At 39.2% G+C, this 21,946-nt stretch overlaps 1 protein-coding gene across 1 annotated transcript in view; it reads left to right on the top strand.

Annotated features, from left to right (window-relative positions):
- Positions 1-21,135, top strand: part of LOC306879058 (neuron navigator 1-like) — a gene marked incomplete at its 5' end in the record, with an annotated part of 79,604 nt that extends 58,469 nt beyond the window's left edge. The window contains 16 exons of the mRNA XM_079431745.1: positions 502-613; positions 906-1,027; positions 1,220-1,228; positions 2,238-2,398; positions 2,484-2,646; positions 8,518-8,695; positions 8,782-8,891; positions 9,231-9,326; positions 9,430-9,598; positions 11,136-11,371; positions 12,331-12,485; positions 12,575-12,646; positions 13,554-13,750; positions 13,878-13,996; positions 14,114-14,311; positions 17,261-21,135. Of these exons, the coding sequence (XP_079287871.1) occupies positions 502-613; positions 906-1,027; positions 1,220-1,228; positions 2,238-2,398; positions 2,484-2,646; positions 8,518-8,695; positions 8,782-8,891; positions 9,231-9,326; positions 9,430-9,598; positions 11,136-11,371; positions 12,331-12,485; positions 12,575-12,646; positions 13,554-13,750; positions 13,878-13,996; positions 14,114-14,311; positions 17,261-17,347 (2,184 nt within the window). The 3' untranslated portion in view covers positions 17,348-21,135. The remainder of the gene's footprint in view (positions 1-501; positions 614-905; positions 1,028-1,219; positions 1,229-2,237; positions 2,399-2,483; positions 2,647-8,517; positions 8,696-8,781; positions 8,892-9,230; positions 9,327-9,429; positions 9,599-11,135; positions 11,372-12,330; positions 12,486-12,574; positions 12,647-13,553; positions 13,751-13,877; positions 13,997-14,113; positions 14,312-17,260) is intronic.
- Positions 21,136-21,946: the final 811 nt, after the last annotated feature.

Genomic DNA, 21,946 nt, shown 5'->3' on the forward strand with positions numbered 1-21,946 from the left:
AATGTTTCTTGAGCAGCAAATCAGCATATTAGCATGATTTCTGAAGGATCATGTGACACTGAAGACTGGAGTAATGATGCTGAATGTTCAGCTTTGATCACAGGAATAAATTACGTTTTAATATATATTCAAATGGAAACCAGTTATTTTCATTTGTAATAATATTTTTATTTAATAATATTTTTTTACTGTATTTTTTATTAAATAAATGCAGCTTTTGTGAGCATTTTTCTTTCATTCTTCTGACTTCTTTCAAAAATTCAAGGCTTTTATACGCAAATTGACTTATTACAATTTTAAATACCAAACAGATAAGTCACAGGGATGCAGAAAATACAAAAATGTCACTATGACGTAAGTCACATAAAACTTGTTAGATTTTAACAATGAAGTTTCATGGTTTGTTTGTGAAGAGTTTTCTTTTTAACAGATTTTAACAGGAGTCATATATGTTCATATTTCATGTTTTAAGATTCAAGTATCTTTGGCTTATCATTTCAGGATTCTGAGCTACAGGACCTGAAAGAAACCATAGAAGTCCTAAAGACCAAGAACACAGAAGCTCAGTCCATCATTCAAGTGGCCCTCAATGTCCCCGACACCACACCCAAAGGTTTTTTTTTAACATTTATACATTTTCTATCGGACTTTTATCACTTTTATTATTTTTCTTTCTCTCTCTCTCTGTATAAGTGGACAGCTTCATGGCATCTGTTTGTATATAGTTCTTTTGAACCGCGAACTGTGATTTGTTTCTGAAATGAAACTAAATCTGAATAAAAATGTTGATCACAAAAAAAAAACATTTATACATTTTCATGCATAAGGCCATTTTTCTTATTATATTTTCTATTTTTAGACTTGATGGAAGTGTGTGCTAAATGAACACTGATTTTTCCTTTCAGAGCTGCAGATCGACCGGCAGAACTCATCAGAGAGCATCTCCAGTCTGAACAGCATCACCAGTCACTCCAGCGCCGGCAGCCTGAAGGAACAGGAGGCCAAGAAGAAGAAGAAAAAGAGCTGGGTGAGGATGTGAATAGGAAAATGAAATATCTGCTAGAAAAAAAGTTTTCAGATGGTTTTATCTTGGGTTCAGGCTGCTTATTTATGATCATTAGCTGATTTAATATGGGTAATGTAGATGTAGATGATCTGTTTCAACGTTGCAATTAAGTATGACTGTGATCTCTTCCCTGTGCTTCCCTGCATTTTACAGGTCTATGAGGTGAGTTGTTTCCCACCCCATCACAATCACAGCATACGTGAAACTTCTAAAGACACAATCAATATCTAAATGTGGTCAAAAACTCAGTCAATAACTCTCAGCAAATTAAAATGACACAGTATAGTCTGAAATGGATGCTTTCGGGTTTAGAATATGCCGCTTTTAAAGGATGAATTTGTGTTCCAATAGAATGCCATGCAATATACTGTACAATATACAGTACAATGACATATTGACTGAAAAAAGAATTTAACATGTTTCAAATGGTTAAAATGTCCTACTACTCTCCATCATTTCATGCAGTCTTGTTTGATATGTGCTTTGTGATTAATCCTATCATAACTAATGCCTGAGGCAAGCATATTATATTATTATGAACCTTTTTCAGGGTAGAAGCTATATTTAATTTTACATAGTTAAAAGCGTGGCTCTGAGAAACAGTGTTATATTACTATTATTTATACACTATTGTAGTATTTATTAATATTTAATCAGTTGAATAATTTATTATTATATATTTTAGTCCATTTAATTTATAATTCAATTTAATTTTTCATTTTAGCTTTAGTAATTTTGGTAGGTGCTTTGGTCATTTTTATTTGTTTTAGGGGGGGTTTATATATTTCTACACAGCTTTAATTCATTTGTGTTATTTTTAGTACTTCAACTTATTTCAGTCAGCTGCCAAGCCAACATGTCTAATTTTCATTTGTTTGTTTTATTTTATCTATTTATTTGATTTTATTTCATATTTATTTAATTTATTATTTCGGATTTGTAATAGTTTTCGAGAAATAGACATTCATTACATTGCACTGCTAATGCTAGCTGAATGCTTTGCTTCAAAATAAAGAGGCTTGTTGCCACCATCACAAACACATCCAATCATGTACAGTATGTCTCCACTGTGATTTTTGTATTGCTTTTTGCTGCCATAATGAATCCAAACCATCTCGATATGAAGTAGTCTTTAGTTGAGCGTTGACCCTCGTTTCTGCTCTACATATAGCTGAGGAGCTCCTTCAACAAGGCCTTTAGTAAAAAGGGATCCAAAGCGCCATACGCAGATATAGAGGAGATCGCAACGCCGGTCACATCTGCCCCATCTTCACCCAAAATCCAACATAATGTGGATAACGCCTCCGCAAAGGCCTCGACTTCAACATCGGGGTAGGAAATTAAATTGTTGATTTTCTTCACAAGATGAAGAATGTACCTATCATAGCTGTACGTTTGATGTTGGTATTTGTGGCAGATCGTGCGAGGGCCCTGAGGACATTGAGCAGGATGAGAAAGTGGTGTCAGAGTTACGCACGGAACTGTGGGAGAAAGAGCGCAAGCTGACGGACATCCGTTTGGAGGCGCTGAGCTCCGCCCATCAGCTGGAGCAGCTGCAAGAGGCCATGACCAACATGCAGGTGTGTGTGAGACGCTGTTTAGATGAACACAAATTCATGAGCAGGCTTATATTTGCCTGTAAAACTGATTTCAAGCCTGAGTTTTTAGATTAAATAAACATGTATTCAGTGTGTCCAACTTTTGATTTGTCATCTACATGAGGGTTATGTGTTATATATAATGAGAAAGAACCAAATTGCCTATCACTGCTATGCTGATGATATCCAGATTTACTTAGCCTTATCTCCAAATGACTATAGCCCCATTGACTCCCTCTGCCAATTCATTGATGAAATTAACAGTTGGATGTGCCAGAACGTTCTTCAGTTAAACAAGAAGAAAACTGTGAAGTCATTGCATTTGGAAATAAAGATGAAGTTCTCAAGGTGAATGCATACCTTGACTCAAGGGGTCAAACAACTAAAAATCAAGTCAAAAATCTTGGGGTGATTCTGAGACAGACCTTAGTTTTAGTAGTCATGTCAAAGCAGTAACTAAATCAGCATACTGTCATCTCAAAAACATTGCAAGAATTAGATGTTTTGTTTTCAGTCAAGACTAGGAGAAACTTGTTCATGCCTTTATTACCAGCAGAGTGGATTATTGTAATCCTCACCGGCCTTCCAAAGACGACCATTAGACAACTGCAGCTCATCCAGAACGCTGCTGCCAGGATTCTGACTAGAACCAGAAAATCTGAGCATATCACACCAGTCCTCAGGTCCTTACACTGGCTTCCAGTTACCTTTAGGATTGATTTTAAAGTACTTTTACTCATTTATAAATCACTCAATGGCCTAGGACCTAAATACATTGCTGATATGCTCACTGAATATAAACCTAACAGACCACTCAGATCATTAGGAACGAGTCAGTTAGAAATACCAAGGGTTCACACAAAAAGGGGAATCCGCTTTTAGTTATTACACCACCTGCATTTGGAACCAGCTTCCAGAAGAGCTCAGATGTGCTAAAACATTGGCCACATTTAAATCCAGACTCAAAACTCATCTGTTTAGCTGTGCATTTGTTGAATGAGCACTGTGCTACATCCGAACTGATTGCACTGTATTTTATGTAGAATCCTTTTCCATTCTTAACAGTTTTAAATTTAAAATAAATTTTTATATATCATTTTAAAAGTTTAAACGGAAGGCTAAAGTAAGTGCTATGATGGTAAAGAGAATGTGGGCAAAGAAAGACAAGCGTGTTGGTTAATCAGTTGAAGGTAGGACCTCTGAGTTTTTTTGTTTATGATGTCAAAGTAAGTAGGGGGTGAAGTAGTGGAACAGTTAGGTGTCTTGGAAGGTTTTTTCACTTAGTGCGGAAGAGTTTGAACAAAGCTTGAAAATGTTGGTTTATAAATTCCTTGTTTTTATTGTGTTTTTTTTTTTTAATGACTATTTTACTTTTTATGTAAAGCACTTTGAATTACCACTGTGTATGAAATGTGCTATATAAATAAACTTGCCTTGCTGTCAGAAAATACTCAGGAGACACAAGAATGCGTGACAAACAACAGGTTTATTGACAAAGGAGTCAGGAGAATACAGGTCAACAATCCCAACGGGAAGTGTACGGTTAGCAGGTAAGACTGAGAGGTTTAGCTGATCGACGTAACGTCTTGTTTCTTCTTCCAGATGAGCCACGGGGAACGACGGAGCGCTGGAGCATGGAGAGTTGATCCTAGTTGGAGCTTGCCAGTAAGCAAACAAACAGGGGGTCAGGTAAGTCAGCACAGAAGCTACGAGACCAGACAGTGACACGGAGGGTGAATGTAGAGATAAAGGGAGCTTGATTGGCAGACACAGGTGGCCGTGATTAGTAGGCAGGTGAGAGTGACCTGGTTAATGTGACGGGCAGTGTGGCTGAATCGCTGACAGTACCCCCTCCTCCACGGGCAGCTCCTGACCCCCGCACACGGTGACGAGGATGGCCACAACCTCTGGGTGCCTAGGGTGACTGTGATGGTACTTAACCAACAGGGAAGGGTCCAGAACATCATCCCGAGCAACCCAGGATATTTTCTCCGAGCATTATCCTTCCCAGTCGATTAGGTACTACAAGCAGCTGCCTCCTCATCGCCGGGAGTAAAGGATCTCTCGGACCCGGTAGATGGTGGGCTCCTCGATGATTTCAGGAGAAGGAGGTACTTCAGATTCCACGGGACCTGAGGCAGAGGAAGAGAAGGGTTTGAGTAACGAGACATGGAATGATGGGTGAACACGATACTGGGCTGGAAGAGTTAACAGGTAAGTGACTTCATTGGTCTGCCTCTGGATGGTAAATGGACCTATATAGCGAGGACTCCGCTTCTTGCTTGGCAGGCGAAGACGTAAGTCTCTAGTGGACAGCCATACCTTATCCCCTGGGCGATAGACAGGAGTGGGGGAATGTCTGGTGTCGGCAAAGTCTTTGTCTACGCACTGCCTGCTGATGGTGGACATGAGCCGAGTACCATATGCTCTCACTCACTCAGAACCGGGGGGGGGGGGGGGGGGGGGTGTTGGAAGCAGAGTATGTACTGGAAAGGTGTTAATCCGGTGGTGGGTTGCCTCAGAGAGTTTTGTGCATACTCGGCCCAGGGTAGGAAGCGGTTCCAACCGTGTTGGTTGTCGTGACAGTATGACCGCAGACATCTCCCGATCTCTTGAATCGTCCGTTTAGTCTGGCCATTGGCTTGGGGTTTTATAACCAGAGGAAAGGCTGATGGTAACGCCTAGGAGCTTGAAGAATGATTTCCAAACCCGGGATACAAACTAGGACCCACGATCAGAGACCATGTCCTCCGGGAGACCGAAGTTGAGGAAGATGTGATGGAATAAGGATTCTGCGGTCTCCAAAGAGGTGGGTAAACCCTTGAGGGGAATTAGTTTACAGGCTTTGGAAAACCGATCAACTACTACTAGGATTCAGGTATAGTTGATGAAATCGACACCGATGTGGGACCAGGGTCTACGGGGAATGGGGAGAGGCACCAGTTTTCCAGAAGGTAGTTGACGTGGCGATTTGGACATGGCACAGACGGAGCAGTGGCGGTAATACAGGGAGACATCGTGGGCCATCAGTACCGAACTTGGAGGAGCGAGAGAGTTCGCTGGCTGCCTGGATGTCTGCGTTAAACGGTGGGAGGCTGGTACATAGATCTTCCCTTCTGGGCCTCCCAGTGGAGCGGGTTTGGTAAGAGTGGCGATGTGGATCTGTTTGTCCAAATCCCATAAAATGGGGCTGACTATAATGGCTGGAGGGAGAATGGGCTCAGGTGGTGTGGGACTGTCAGGCTGATGAAGTCAGGAGAGGGAGTCTGCTTTGACATTCTTGTTACCAGGACGGTAAGTGAATAAGTTGAACCGAGTGAAGTACAAAGCCCAACCGGCTTGGCAAGAGTTGAGCCTTTTGAATATATTCTAGATTCTTGTGATCTGCGATTACGGTGAAAGGGTGTTGTGCTCCCTCCAGCCAGTGAAACCACTCTTCAAGTGCCAGTTTAATGGCCAGCAACTCCCTGTTCCCAATGTCATAATTATGCTCCGCTGGGGTAAGTTTCTTGGAGTAGAATGCGCAAGGGTGGAGAAGGGGAGGCTCTCTGTGGTACTGAGACAATACCACTCCCACCCCTGTGGTGGAGGCATCCACCTCCATGACGAAAGGGAGTTGGGGGTCTGGCTGTTGAAGAATGGGAGCGGTGCAGAAGGCTGTCTTCAGCTTTTCAAATGTGATGATGGCTTCTGGGGTCCAGGACAGAGACTTGGGCTGATGGTGCAGCAAGGAAGTGAATGGGGCTGTGAGGAGACTAAAGTTGTGAATGAATCGTCGGTAGAAATTGGAGAATCCTAGGAAACGCTGAAGTTCTTTGACAGACTGGGGTTGGGGCCAGGATTTGATGACTTGAACCTTCCCCTGGTCCATTTGAATTCCTTCGGAATTGATGACGTAATCCAGGAACTGGACTGTAGTTCTGTGGAACTCACATTTTTCCAGTTTTAGGTACAGCTGATGCTTCCTTAGCTGTTGGAGGACCTGCAGAACATGGTGGCGATGTTCGGCCAGGTTCTGGGAGTAGATAAGGATATCGTCGATATAAACGATCACAAATCGATGGAGAAACTCCCGGAAGACCTCGTTCATAAACCCCTGGAAGACGGACTGGGAGTTTGACAGGCCATACGGCATAACCCAATATTCATAGTGACCTGAAGGGGTAATGAATGCCCTCTTCCACTCGTCGCCCTCCCGGATACGAACGAGGTTGTACGCGCTCCGCCGGTCCAGCTTTGTGAAGATTCGCGCCCCTCTGAGTTCCTCGAGGGCTGCCGGGACCAGGGGAAGAGGATATGGGAGTTTGATAGTTTGGGAATTCAGTGCTCGTTAGCCTATGCAGGGCCACAAGCCTCCGGAACAACTCATAGTCAGATGGGATGGATGGACTCTCCAAGGGCTCGGGGCTTTCAACGTGAGTGGAGTTGATCTGGAGACTAGGGTTTGAAGTAGGCGGAGTCGCGCTGCGAACAGGCAGTTTTGGAAACACTCCCTACTCCATCGGAGGATTTCACTGGAGTCCCATCTGACTTCGGGAGAATGTTTGGTGAGCCAGGGGTGTCCCAGGATGAGATCAACGGTTGCTTCCTCCAGTACCAGAAACGAGATGGTTTCTAGGTGGAAGCACCCTACGTGCAGGGAGATCGGCGGGGACCGGAACCTGACCCGCCCAAGCGGTTTTCCCTGAATGGTTTCCATTTTAAGTACCTGCTCCTGTCTCCTTCGGGGTAGCTGAAGGTGACTTAAGATGTTTTGGGTGATGAAGTTCCCGGAAGAACCGGAGTCGACAAGGGCTGGTACTGAAACAGAATGACTTGGGGTGAGTACTTCCTTGAAGTAAGCCACAAAGGCGTCGAAGGAGTTAATTATAGTGCCTTGCGAATTCCAGGTTGCAATAGCCCACAGCGCACGACCAGACAGGAGTGAGAGCAAAAAGGCCACCTTAGCTCTTTCCATTTGTTGGTCTGGTCTTCTGTCAGCAAATAGTCAGAAGACACAAGGATGCGGGACAAACAACATGTTTATTGACAAAGGAGTCAGGAGAATACAGGTCAACAATCCCAATGGGAAGTGTACGGTTAGCAGGTAAGACTGAGAGGCTTAGCTGATCGACGTAACGTCTTGTTCCTTCTTCCAGATGAGCCACGGGTAACGACGAAGCGTAGGAGTGCTGGAGCACGGAGAGGTGATCCTAGTTGGAGCTTGCTGGTAAGAAAACAAACAGGGGGTCAGGTAAGTCAGCATAGAAGCTACGAGACCAGACAGTGACACAGAGGGTGAATGCAGATATAAAGGGAGCTTGATTGGCAGAGACAGGTGGCAGTGATTAGTAGGCAGGTGAGAGTGACCTGGTTAATGTGACGGGCGGTGTGGCTGAATCCCTGACACTTGCCTTGCCTTATGTGAAATTGCTTTTGGCTGCAAATACAGACTACATAAAAATATATACAATTAAATGAACTAAATAATAATATTTTTTTTTAATTATTATTATAATGTATATATTTAAATGTTTTATTATTAGTATTATTATTATTGTATAGGTGTACTGGTTAGTTGTTAACAATACAAAAAATCAATAATTGCAAGTGTTATATTTAAATTATTATTATTATTATTATCATTATTATATATGTATATATGTAAAATTAATTTAATAATAACAGTAATCAAAAATTATTTAAAATGATAAATTATTATTATTGTTATTATATAGGTGTACTTTTTAGTTAGTAATTATATATTTAGGCACACTGGTTAATAAGAAGTATGAAATTGAATGTGAACATTAAATGTGTAATACTTAGGTTTCTTCATTTGCAATTTAAATCCCTTAATAAATGCATTCACAGATGACGGTGGAAAACCTGAAGGCGGAGAATGACCAGCTGAAGACGGGTGGCCCCTCCTCCAGACCTCCAAGCTCTACCTCCCAGTCCTCTGGCCTCGGTTCATTGGGTGTCTCATCACCACGGCAATCGGTGTCGTCTTTTGGAAAAAACGGCATGGGACAAAATGAGCCTTACCCAGGTCATACATTTACACACAAGATTTCATGCTTAAAATATGGAGTTTTCACATCAAACGCTCTTGAATTCTACATTTTCTCACTGTAGTGTCCGTTCATCTCACAGATGTCTTTCAAAGCCCCACCACGACTTTGCAGAAGGACGAAAGTCTCGTCAGAGTGTTAGTTCGCATACCCAATCAGCACCTGTTCAAAGATGTAAGTGCTTTACACAAGCATCTTCACCCTGATGAGTTAACTGATCATGTATTCTACATCATAAAACGGATTTTCTGATTCTAAATTTTAATTGGACGAGCCACATACTATACCGAATACCGTTGTTATATATATATATATATATATATATTGTAGTTTGCCATTGTCATTGTATTATTTTCATACTATTATAGTATTTATTAATATTTTGCTTTTATTTTTACATTTAAAATTTTCATAAGTTTCGTCATATTTAAAAACGTGTAATGTAATTATTTATATAAATGTTTTGTTTCACAACCATAAACAACTTTTTAAAATCAGATGTCTCATTCATAGGAGGTGAAACAGCTGGAGTTTTTCATCGGCACGGTTAAAATCAGTGGACAGACCGAGTGGTTTTCTCTGGACTCTGCAGTTATCCAGGCTTTTAAAGTGAGTGCCGTCTGCAGTCTTCTGAGGGACAGAAACATCCACACATTTAGACACAAAATAAATTAGACTGAAGAGCTCTTCTCCTGTCACCGTGTGTCTGTAGGAGTATTTGGCAGTGGTGGACCCCGGCTCCACTCTCGGTCTCTCTCAGGACTCCATCTACAGCTACAGCCTAAGCCATCTGAAGAGGGTTCTGGGAGCGCAGCCGCCCGAGACGCCTCCTGTGCGCCTCTACAGCAAAGGCTCCTCCTGCATCAGCGTGACTCTGAAAGGTCAGTGTGTTGAGGCTGCTGAGTAACGATGGAAACGGTGCATGTACATGTCCAACTCGAAGATTCGATGCTTCGATAGGAGGGGCCTGATTCGACTCCCAATCTCACAGTCGAATATTCGCGTGGTGTTATGTTATGCCATTTTGGAAATATGGGGGTGCTCAAATCTTTGATCTCACATAAAATTACCAGTTTTCTCCAAATAAGTTAATATACCGCCCATTAAAATAATGCTATAGGAATTTGAAAGGAAAGAAGCTTCAAATAAATATTTTAACATGCTTGAATAAATCTAACCACCCCTATAGATTTAAGTTTCACTTTCCATAATGACTGACAAACTTCCTTTTACAGTTACAATTTCTAACAGCGCTGAAACACTTTCAAGTTGTTTTACTGTCCGTAAGCTAGTAAATGCTCTGACAGTATTTTTCCATATAAACTGTAAGCCATTATTTCCAGATTTCCATCTTCAGTAACCGTCAACAAACAATGCAAATAGCCACAGGCAGTGCTGCAGTGTGAATGAGGTATTTTCATAGCTCAAATCCCCAGAGAAGAGCAATATAGCGCTAATGTTTCTGACTGTAACAGCAGCCAGCAGGAGGTGTGTTTGAACAGCAGAACACTGCCGCCCTCCACAATCCCATCATTCCTGAGCTCTCAGTCTGATATATGACCCAGGGAATTGGGGCCATTACCCAGACATCTCTGGGCTTGGTCTAGGCGTTATTTTAAGCACAAGCTGCAATTCAAAGTTGTTTATTGAGGTGGTGTGATGCTATAGACCACCCAGACTAAAGGAAACACACTAATTTGAAGAAAATGTGTGTTCCCTCATTTCTGGGTGTAACTTCCTGTACTGCATTAAGAAATACTTTACATACAGTCTTGAGATTAAAAAAAAAAAAAAGTAACCTACATCTTTAATCAGAAGCATTAAATGTTTTACAGATTAATAGTAACAATAGTCATGGTTACATGATCATTATTAGTCTGAATAGGGTGACATTATAAACATAATTCAATGGAATATTTTTTCCATTGATACTGTTAACTATTATTTCTATTGCACATTATATTGTTTTGATGTTTTATATCACTCATAAAATTGAAAACAGCTTGCAAAATTCCTGATTGGAGCTTTTGCTGTCTTTAAAAAAATCAAGCTTAAAAATATAATTATAACAATCAACATATCAGCTATAACAATAAAAAGTGGTTATTTGTTTGAGACAAAAGTTTTCTTTATTTTTACAGTGCATAACATTGTATTTAAATTCAATTATTTTAATATTATTATTATTATTACTACATAAAGAAATCATTTTTATGCTTAAATTTATGTTATTAAAGTTATATTAGAAATAACCACAATAAACCTCTAGCTTACTCTCGAAACTTGGCAAATTGCTTGTAAATGTCATTCATTTGTTGCTTTGGATAAATGCATCTATAAGACTAGTTGTATATGTTATGTAAACCTGTTATCTGTATTGTACTGATTTTGGCATGTCATTGTTTCCCCTGAATGCAGGACTGAAGGAGAAGTGTGTGGACATTCTGGTGTTTGAGACGCTCATCCCCAAGCCCATGATGCAGCATTACATCAGTCTGCTGCTCAAGCACCGTCGCTTGATCTTATCGGGCCCCAGCGGCACAGGGAAGACCTACCTCACCTACCGCCTCGCTGAGTACCTGGTGGAGCGCAGCGCTCGAGAGGTTACGCCCGCCATCACCACCACCTTCAACATGCACCGCCAGTCCTGCAAGGTACACAGAGCAACCAAGACAGACACCTGAACATAAGATATTCATTTTCATAGATGTTCATTTTGATCTTCATGCTTAAGACAATTTTCAGTTATATTATTGACAATTAATGCTTTATCACTATGAGATGAGAACAGAACTTGAACTGAATTGAGCTGGATAATGGCACTTTGGTCTTCTGTAAAGCGTTTTTGCTGCTGAAATTGAAGGAATTTTACAATTGATGAACTTTGATGACACTGTTATTGAATCAACATTGAACTAAATTGAGCTGTATAATGAAAAGCTTTACATTTCAGATAAATGCTGTTCTGTGTGTTCATTGTAAAATCCTCAAAAAAATGTACACAGCTGTTTTCAGCATCGGTAATAATCAGAAATGTTTCTTAAGCAACAAATTAGCATATTAGAAGGATCATGTGACACTTAAGACTGGAGTAATGATGCTGAAAATTCAGTGTTGTGTCACAGGAATAAATTACATTTCACAATTTTCACATTATTACTGTTTTTGCTGTATTTTGGATCAAATAAGTGCAGGCTTACATGGATAAATAATAAAACATACATAAATAATAAAACCAGCCATAATGAATCCCTGTATTACTCTTTAAACTTGCCACTGTGAGTAGTTGACAGTTTAAAAAAAAATTGTTTCATTGATGAACTACATTGATGGTGTTATTGAACTAAATGAAATCAACACTGAACTGAATTGAGCTGCAAAATTACACTTGTCTTCAGCAGAGCTGAATTTGATGGCAATTTCTATGTTTAGGAGGAATTAATAATGACACTGTTGTCTTCTTTACAGCTGAAATTTAATAACTGATGTGTTTTGCAGAATTGGCACTTTTATTTTCTTGTTTATTACTGTGAAGCTGCTATAAAACAATCTGTGTTTTATAAAGTGCCATATAAATAAATGTGATTCGAATTGTGTTTTTTTCCCCCAACAGGACCTTCAGCTCTATCTGGCCAATCTGGCCAATCAGATCGATCGGGAGAGCAGCACAGCTGAGGTCCCATTGGTTATTATCTTGGATGATGTGCATGATGCAACATCCCTCAGTGAACTTGTTAATGGTGCTTTAACCTGTAAATATCATAAATGGTGAGTGTTGTAAAGTCTACTCCAAAATGACTAGTGGGTTTTCCAGTCATCTTAAAGGTGTCAAGAGCGGTTTTGCTTCTCTTTCTCAGTCCATATATAATAGGGACAACCAATCAGCCTGTGAAGATGACCCCTAACCATGGCCTTCACCTCAGCTTCAGGTTGGTACTAAAATACACGGACCTTTTAGCTTCCTGTTGAGTGTCAGTGAGGAACAGCTGTGACATGTTGCCCCTCCTGCTTTTGTTTGTAGTGTTAAAATTTAAATTAATATTTTATTATGCCTTACACATATAATGACAAACCACAATTCTAAGCATAGGAGTGCTAGTTTTCTCTCGTATCACTCCTCAGTCTCTTTTTTTCAAATGGAAAATATAACAAATATTAAATAATGTCACTATAAATAAAAGTTACATGTCCATGATAAACAGGGTAATGTACAGGCAACAGGTCATTATTGCAAAATAAAGCTCTTCAGGATAATATAAGGCCTTCATCGCTGTGTTTGGGGTTTATTTTTTCACAATGACTGGCTGACTGTACATTAACTTTTATATTTTTACACACATATTTATGATATGATAGGGTTTAATGTTAGCAAATGAGATATACACAAATTTTCTGAAATGTATATTTTTGTGAAATATTTACTTAAACAATTTAAATGTAATTTATTCCTGTGATCAAAGTTGAAGTTTCAGTGTCATTACTCCAGTTTTCAGTGTCACATGATCCTTCAGAAATCATTCTAATATACTGATTTGTTGCTTAAGAAACATTTCTTCTTTTTGTTGAAAACAGTTGCTCTTTACTGTTTTGAGGACATCTTGTTTTTTCAGGATTTTGTTATGAATAGAAAGTACAAAATAACTGCATTTGCTTACAATAGAATTTTTTGGCACGTAATAAATGCCTTTCTCACTCACTCACTCACTCACTTACTCTCACTTTTGATCAATTTAATGCATCCTTGAGTATTAATTAATAATATTACTGACCCCAAACTTTTGAACGGTGCTCTATTTATCAGTTTTCGTATTTGTTTTACATGTTTCCTCTATACAGGATGGTGATGTTTTCCAATAACGTCGAGCCAGCAAACGGGTTCCTAGTACGTTACCTGCACAGAAAGCTAATGGAGGCTGAAGATCCCAGGAGAGTGAAGAATGAAGATCTGCAGCGAGTGCTGGACTGGGTGCCCAGACTCTGGTACCACCTCCACACCTTCCTGGAGAAACACAGCACCTCTGATTTCCTCATTGGTAATTTTCATTATTATATCGGCACCAGATTAGATGAGAATGAGGAGGCGTTTTTTTTAAATAATAAGCTTGATGTGCCTAATTCAGGGAGTATTTCATCTGTGTGGTCCAATCTGTGTTTCCGTAGGTCCCTGCTTCTTCTTGTCCTGTCCAGTAACAGTAGAGGAATTCCGCACGTGGTTTATCGATCTTTGGAATCACTCAATCATCCCATATCTGCAGGAAGGATCCAAAGATGGCATTAAGGTGGGTCAAAGTATCCCAAATTTGAAGATAAATTTAACCTATCATTCAGAATGCCACTTTCTAACTGTTCAAGTGAGCAGTTTTTGGCTAAATGAGTGTAAATATGTGCATCTGCAGGTTCACGGGCAGAAGTCGGTGTGGGAGGATCCGGTGGAGTGGGTCAGAGGATCTCTGCCCTGGCCGTCTGCTCAGCAAGACCAGGCCAAACTCTTCCACTTGCCTCCCCCGAGCACAGGCCCCGGCAGCCCCAGCCAGCCAGGAGACGATCGGCCACATAAGGAGACACCACCCAGCTCCGTCGAGTCAGATCCACTGGTCAGTGTGTGGATTAGGGCTGTCAGCATTAATAAAATTATTTATTTAAATCTATACATTTTCTTTGTGTGTGTGTGTATGTGTGTGTGTGTGTGTGTGTGTGTGTGTGTGTATGTATGTATATATATATATATATATATATATATATATATATATACAGTATCTCACAGAAGTGACTACACCCCTCACATTTATGTAATTATTTTATTATATCTTTTCATGTGACAACACTGAAGAAATAGCACTTTGCTAAAATGTTGGAATACTGCCCTGCGGCCCAGTCTCTGCTTCAGTATGTTACAGTACATGTTGGCATTCATGGTTCCCTCAATGAATTGTAGCTCCCCAGGGCCAGTTGCACTCATGCAGCCCCAGACCATGACACTCCCCCCACCATGATTGACTGTAGGAAAGACAAACTGGTCTTTGTACTCCTCACCTGGTTGCAGCCACACACGCTTAACACCATCTGAACCAAATAAGTTCATCTTGGTCTCATCAGACCACAGGACATGGTTCCAGTAATCCATGTCCTTAGTCTGCTTGTCTTCAGCAAACTGTTTGCGGATATTCTTGTGCATCATCTTTAGAACAGGCTTCCTTCTGAGACGACAGCCATGCAGACCAATTTGATGCAGTGTGTGGCGTATGGTCTATGCACTGACAGGCTGACCCCCCCCACCCCTTCAACCTCTGCAGCAATGCTGGCAGCACTCATACGTCTATTTCCCAAACACAACGTCTGGATATGACGCTGAGTACGTGCACTCAACTTCTTTGGTCGACAATGGCGAGGCCTGTTCTGAGTGGAACCTGTCCTGTTAAACAGCTGTATGGTCTTGGCAACCGTGCTGCAGCTCAGTTTCAGGGTCTTGGCAATCTTCTTATAGCCTACGCCAGGGGTCGGCAAGTGAGTTTGGCATCAGGCCACAAAAAAATTTAGCTAGAACATAGTCAAAGGATAATGCAAACTTTTTTCCTACCATGTCCACATGACAAGCTAATAACATGGTTGTCAGCATTATAATAGTTGCTTTTTGCGGTGCAAATTTTGTTTATAATGAAAACATTATTTTACCTACGGATCGATGCATTTACAGATTTCTGCTCATTCGAAATCGGATATAGATGAAGTAGCACTGTAAGATTACATTTGTTTGAATGCATTATTGAGAGAGCGATCACGTGTGAACAAGTGTTGTAGTACTTGTTTAAATCATGCTTTTAGATGAAAATATTTAGTATCTAAACTAGAAGGAACAAACAAATTCCTTGAGAACTATAACTTACCGCTCATGTCCATTGCCATCATCATATAGCCTTCACATTCTTTCTGATTTGACTGATCCTTCTCTATCAATCTTGCTAAATATTAACATGTGAAATCTTGCTAAATATGCAGTTATATCACAGGTCGTTGGCATGAATTGTACTCGTGATGGTGGTGGAGCGCTTTTGGAGCGAGTGAAAACCACGGCGCTCCGACTTTTAAAAAATCCGCTCCTCGCTCCATTCAAAATCACACAGCTCCGCGCTCCGTTCAAATACTCTGATTGTGAGTAACTGTTGCTGTCATGACAGATTTATTTCAGAACCAGCCGCTATCAAAATTATCTGGCTGCAGGCGCGGGCCAGATATTATTGCTAGCGGGCCAGTTTTGGCCACTAGCCTACGCCATCTTTATGTAGAGCAACAATAATTTTTTTCAGATCCTCAGATCCATCGCCGTGTTGAACTTCCAGTGACCAGTATGAGAGAGTGAGAGCGATAACACCAAATTTAACATACCTGCTTCCCATTCACACCTGAGACCTTGTAACACTAACGAGTCCCATGACACCGGGGAGAGAAAATGGCTAATTGGGCCCAATTTGGACATTTTCACTTAGGGGTGTACTCACTTTTGTGGCCAGCGGTTTAGACATTGAGTTATTTTGAGGGGACAGCAAATTTACACTGTTATACAAGCTGTACACTCACTACTTTACATTGTAGCAAAGTGTCATTTCTTCAGTGCTGTCACATGAAAAGATATAATAAAATAATTACAGAAATGTGAGGGGTGTACTCACTTCTGTGAGATACTGTGTATATATATATATGTGTGTGTGTGTGTGTGTGTGTGTGACCCTGGACCACAAAACCAATCATAAGGGCCAATTTTTTTAAAATTGCATAAAAGCTGAATAAGTAAGTTTTCCATTGATGTATGGTTTGTTAGCATAGGACAATATTTGGCTGAGATACAACTATTTGAAAATCTGGAATCTGAGGGTGCAAAAAAATCTAAATATGGAGAAAATCGCCTTTAAAGTTGTCCAAACGAAGTCCTTAGCAAAGCATTTTACTAATCAAAAATTAAGTGTTGATATATTTACGGTAGGAAATTTACAAAATATCTTCATGGAACATGATCTTTACTTAATATACTAATAATTTTTGGCATAAAAGAAAAATCAATAATTTTGACACATACAATGTATTTTTGGCTTTTGCTACAAAGATACCTGTGGTACTTGTGACTGGTTTTGTGGTCCAGGGTCACATATATATATATATATATATATATTATAACTAGATATAAGTCTAACTGTATATAATCAGATTTACATTTATATGTTCATATTTGTATCTATACTTAATATGAAGCAATTCATTCTTGACTATTTTATAGACGTTACTAATTAAAATCTTACATACATTTTTATCAGAACACAAGTATTTTTGTGGTGACATTGGAAATCAAAATTTTATATTAAGCTTTTTTTACAGCCTAAAAATACAATTATATGAGTTATACAGTATAAATAACTTTAATATATGCACAATTCAAACCTCAGATAAACATTCATTAAAACGAGTAAGTATTTAATGGCTTCCCCCATATCAGCGCACACAAGAAATATCTCATTATTTTCTCGTTCCTGTAATCTCTGCTCTTTTCCCAGATGGCTATGCTGTTAAAACTACAAGAGGCTGCCAATTACATCGAGTCACCAGAGAAAGAAACAGATCCAAAACTCCCTCCTCTCTGAACATCTCCTCCATCTCTCCTGCCGCCCATGTCGAGGTCCAAACTCCCAACAGCTGCCCCACCTGCAGATGACACTGTACTGTTACTATAAATGCTGTTAGTGCATTTCATTATATTATAACTCGTTTATTATATTATCCATCCCACCTTTTTCATTTCAATGGAATGTCCCTTACAGAAAAGTACTGTGGTGGTACTGTGGTTCAGTGATGCTATCAGATGGTAATACCGTGGTACTTTCTCATATGGTTAGTTGACTTGTTCTGCAGTATGACATGCTATACAACCATTTTAAACAGCATTTTGCTCTTTTAAAGTTATGCATGCAGCATGCATAATAATGCTACTATGAATCGTAAGATTACAGTATTTGTAGTTGTAAAAATGGATTTGTTGCACCTCAGGACCTTTAAAGTGAACTAGTGATGGCAAAAATCATGGTTAAAATGGTAGAAAAACTTCAGGAAGAAATGGTGACCCATTACGTTACTGTATACGTTCATTTATTTAAACCTTTAAAAAATAGTTTGAATGTTAGTGGTGATCCATAAAACTATCCATATACCGTGGTGCTGAGTAAATAACATGGTATTATCATGTTAGCGACCAAACCATGGTAGGCTAATACCACCACAGCCGCCATGTTTTTACCATGGTACTTTTATGTAAGGGCTTGCAAAAACAATATTTTGTCATGAAACGTAACTCTTTCTCCTAAAAAAAGTGATGAAATTATCATTTTATAGCACTTCTATCTGCATATTTCCGTTTACGGACGCTTTAGTACATATGTAATTCTCTTTGTGGGAACCTTTACTGTTCCACTGCTGCCCGTATTAACAACTCAACGATACAGGTGCTAAAATCGCTAGTGTGCACGCGTGACTTCATCTTGTGGTAATGAATAAGAGCCAAGATGGGAGATATTGGGAAATAGCATGTGTTTCACTTAATAATGTAACACTTTACAGGCCACTTTAGCCTATGCTGCTTTTTGTACGCGTCATTTCTTTCACGTATGAATATGGCCACAGCATAAGCTAGTTTAACCCCAGAAACACTTATGCAGACTGCATTACACCTTCTTCCTCTTTCTAACACAGTGAATGCCTTACAACAGATTCTTAGTGTGCTATGATGTTCCCTCCTCACTCTGTAGGGGGCAGAGTTAAGCAAAGTTCAGAAATGAACTTTCATGAAATGAATCTGAATAAAATCGGAAACAAACAGGATGTCGGATTGGATTTTGATTTCAAATAAATGTGAGAGGAATTCACTGAATTGCAATTCAAAAACAATATTGACGGATTGTGGTTTGTAGAAAACAGTTGAATGATATTTCAACCTTAAAACTGAAATGTATTATTAAACATGCAGTCTTTGAATTTCATTCCATTTTAATTCTAATTCCTAAAACTTAAATTGAAAGTATGATTCCGCATCCTGTTTCAAAAGGTGCTTAACCCTGATAAGGGCAAGCATTCTCAAAACTGATGCTTGTGTTCCCTGAAAAGTTCCCACAGTACACAAAAGCACCTCAGTAACACATAAGATCATTTGCATTTGGAGAGACGGACTGTTTTTGTGCACTTTGATTTACTGTAATGATACTGTAGAGACGTTTTACTTGGCTTTGACACTGATCTCAGCTCAGGGGTTTGGTTATCTCAGGCCTCTAATTAGATTCAATACAGCTACTTTCTCAGTTACTGCTCTCTTTGTAGCAAATGGTGCAAATGTAGAAAACCAAATACTCAGTGCTTTATTCAGTATGAGCCTTTTATTTGAAGTACTAGAGACGATCGCCCCAGTAAAGTGCACACAGATGCGAAGACGAAGATTATCTTTGATTATTTGGTGCTATTCTCTATCACTATTGGAAAACATGACTTGCTTTAGCAACAATCGCACTTGACATCCAATAGCCTTAGTCTTGTGGCATTGAAGGGCATCTTTAGGTACAACCAAGTGATCAATTTATTTGTACAATCCTTTTAGTCATAGTTTTAGAGCTGTAAGCATTAAGTTTCTTTAGACGTAGTTTAAACATCGCACTAAAAACCCACCATGAAATCACTCAGAGTAAATCAGCCTTCTTTTTAATGGTACTAGAAAAACATATCAAACTGCACAGCATTTCTCTGAAGCTTACGATTAATATCAAAGTCGGCAGTTCTGTTGAGCACTAACGAGAGTAGTGTACACTACATCCATACGTCCTCAACGCTCACACAGAAGAGGATTCGCTCACAGAAAGCAGTGGTGGACCAGTAATTTCCCATCTCTGTACCTGAAACTAGTGTACAAACATGCATGTAGGTAAGATCTGGGCTATTAAAGTTCAAATCTAACTCAAATCATTTCATTCCTTTCTATTCATCTGTACTGCATTATCATTACTCTACAGTGTAAATATGATTTTCGTAGTTCCTTCTCCAAAAAATGAGGGTTTATTAGCCAAATAGAGAGACTCGTAATGTTCAAGATGGCAAAACGAATTTGTTATTTTAGCCTCCTTCAGTTGCGCTGCTGCTGCTTCAAGTCTAATATGTGACTTTTATATTTGATTACATTCCAGACATGAGACAGTGTGTCAATGGCTTTTGTTGCTTACCTGCTGAAGATCCTAGCTGGCCATTTGCAGTTTCATTTTATATCAAGAAATGCTACTGCAACAAAATATTACATTTCATAACCGCAGCATGTCAGTGAATTACCACTGATATTGAATCTGGATAAGCGAATAAAGCTAATCATTGAGGGAATAAATCTCATTCCGATTTCATTGTCAGCAGCTATTCTTTGTTTTAAAAAGACGTTTATTAGTGGGACTAAAGCCGCTGAACACTGTCTGCATCATGTTCCTGGTTATTGTGCCTGTGACCGTGTGATAGCTGTGCTGTGTTGTGCAAAGTCCCATTTAATGCGGCAATTCAGCAACTTTTTACTGTCTACTTTGTCTGTCCTGGAATGATAATGACAGCACATGGATGATGACTGATAAAACTGGATTTTTACATTGATTTCACTCATAAGCTTTGGTTTGCAATACACCTTTTTATGTGGACTATATTGTTGCAATAATTTGTCATGTGTGTTAAACAGAGTCAGGAACTCCATTTGATAAAGACTTTGGGTGATGGTATGCCTTGATGGTGCTGTCCTGAGGTCAGGGTCGAACCTACGGATCTTTAATATCAGGTGGTGTGGTTTTATGTAAAGTATTTCAAAGAGGACCAATGAGAAATATAAAGATAATATTACAGATACACAAAGTGGTGAGAAGTTGCTGAATAGTCCCTTCACTTCATGCAATGCTTGATATTGATTCAAAAGTCCAATACTATTACATTAAAGGTAATATGACGGTAGAAGATGTAAGTTACAATGTGCTATGGGTTTCTAAATGTTGTAAACGCATGTCACCTTAGTGTGAAGCAGAATTACGGATGTCTTCTATCTAATTTGGGGTCGTATAAAAGGAATGATATTAATTTCTTTATATTGTAATGTTCCCCCAAACGATTGTTTGTACGACTTCAGTTCCATTTTGTACAGAACGTTATAAATGTAAACATTGTACATAGCGTGGCCCTGCATTTGCAACAACAATCATTTAAGAAAAAAAAACTATGTCATTAAGAAATGTGGTTTGTAAGGAAGACTTGTGCTTTTGTTACCGATGGAATGGCCCAGTACATGAAAACTGGCATGCTTCGGCTGTTCGTAATATGACCACCAAGACGTTGTCCATCTGTCATAATAAAACCACAACGTTCGTTATCTGTGTTCTTTGTCATGTCTTATGTTTTCACATGCTTTAGTTAAAGTTAAAAATGTTTAGTGTTAACTTTTAAACTACCTTTGTTCCTTACCTTAAACATGAAGGTTTATGTAATTTGTGGGATTAAATCAGTTTAGTATGTACTTAATTTTCTGCAAAATATCATTTTTATTGTTTGTAACCATTTGCCATTACTAAAGTCTTCCTTGAGCAATTTGTCCAATTAAATTAGTTTATGTAGGCTACTTAATTTTCTTTATGCAAAATATATTCGGTTATTTAAGTGCATCATCCAGGTATTTAAAGCGCACTTTTTTTTATCTTTTTGAATTTTCAGTGTGAACACTACTCTCACTATTCATACTATGAAACGTTATAAAATAGTAGTGCATAAGTATCCGATTTGGGATGCACCTATAGGATTATTGTATGGGTTTGATTAAATATGGCCCTGTTTTTGTGAGTTTCACTGTATAATTTTGCAATAATAAATACAAACTTTGGCATAGTTGTTGCTATGGTTACCACCTCACCAGTTTCTGTGGGGCCTATACTTAGAGACAAAAACATCTAATCTACAACTGTGTCCCAAATGAGGCACTATATGCACTTATGCGCTTTACTCCACCATGTAGTGTATGAATTATATTAAGTTAATCTGTCATCTGATACATCTTGTCGTTACTAAAGCATTAAAATGCAGTTTATCTTTTTATTTTCTGGAATTAAAAATCGGTTAAGTATTACTTTAAATGCCCCTCCCACACCCCTCAGTGCTTGCACGCTTCTTATCGGCAGTGACGCTCGACTGTGAGT

This window comes from Barbus barbus, assembly GCF_936440315.1.
Source record: "Barbus barbus genome assembly, chromosome: 13".
In the NCBI taxonomy this organism is placed as follows: domain Eukaryota; kingdom Metazoa; phylum Chordata; class Actinopteri; order Cypriniformes; family Cyprinidae; genus Barbus; species Barbus barbus.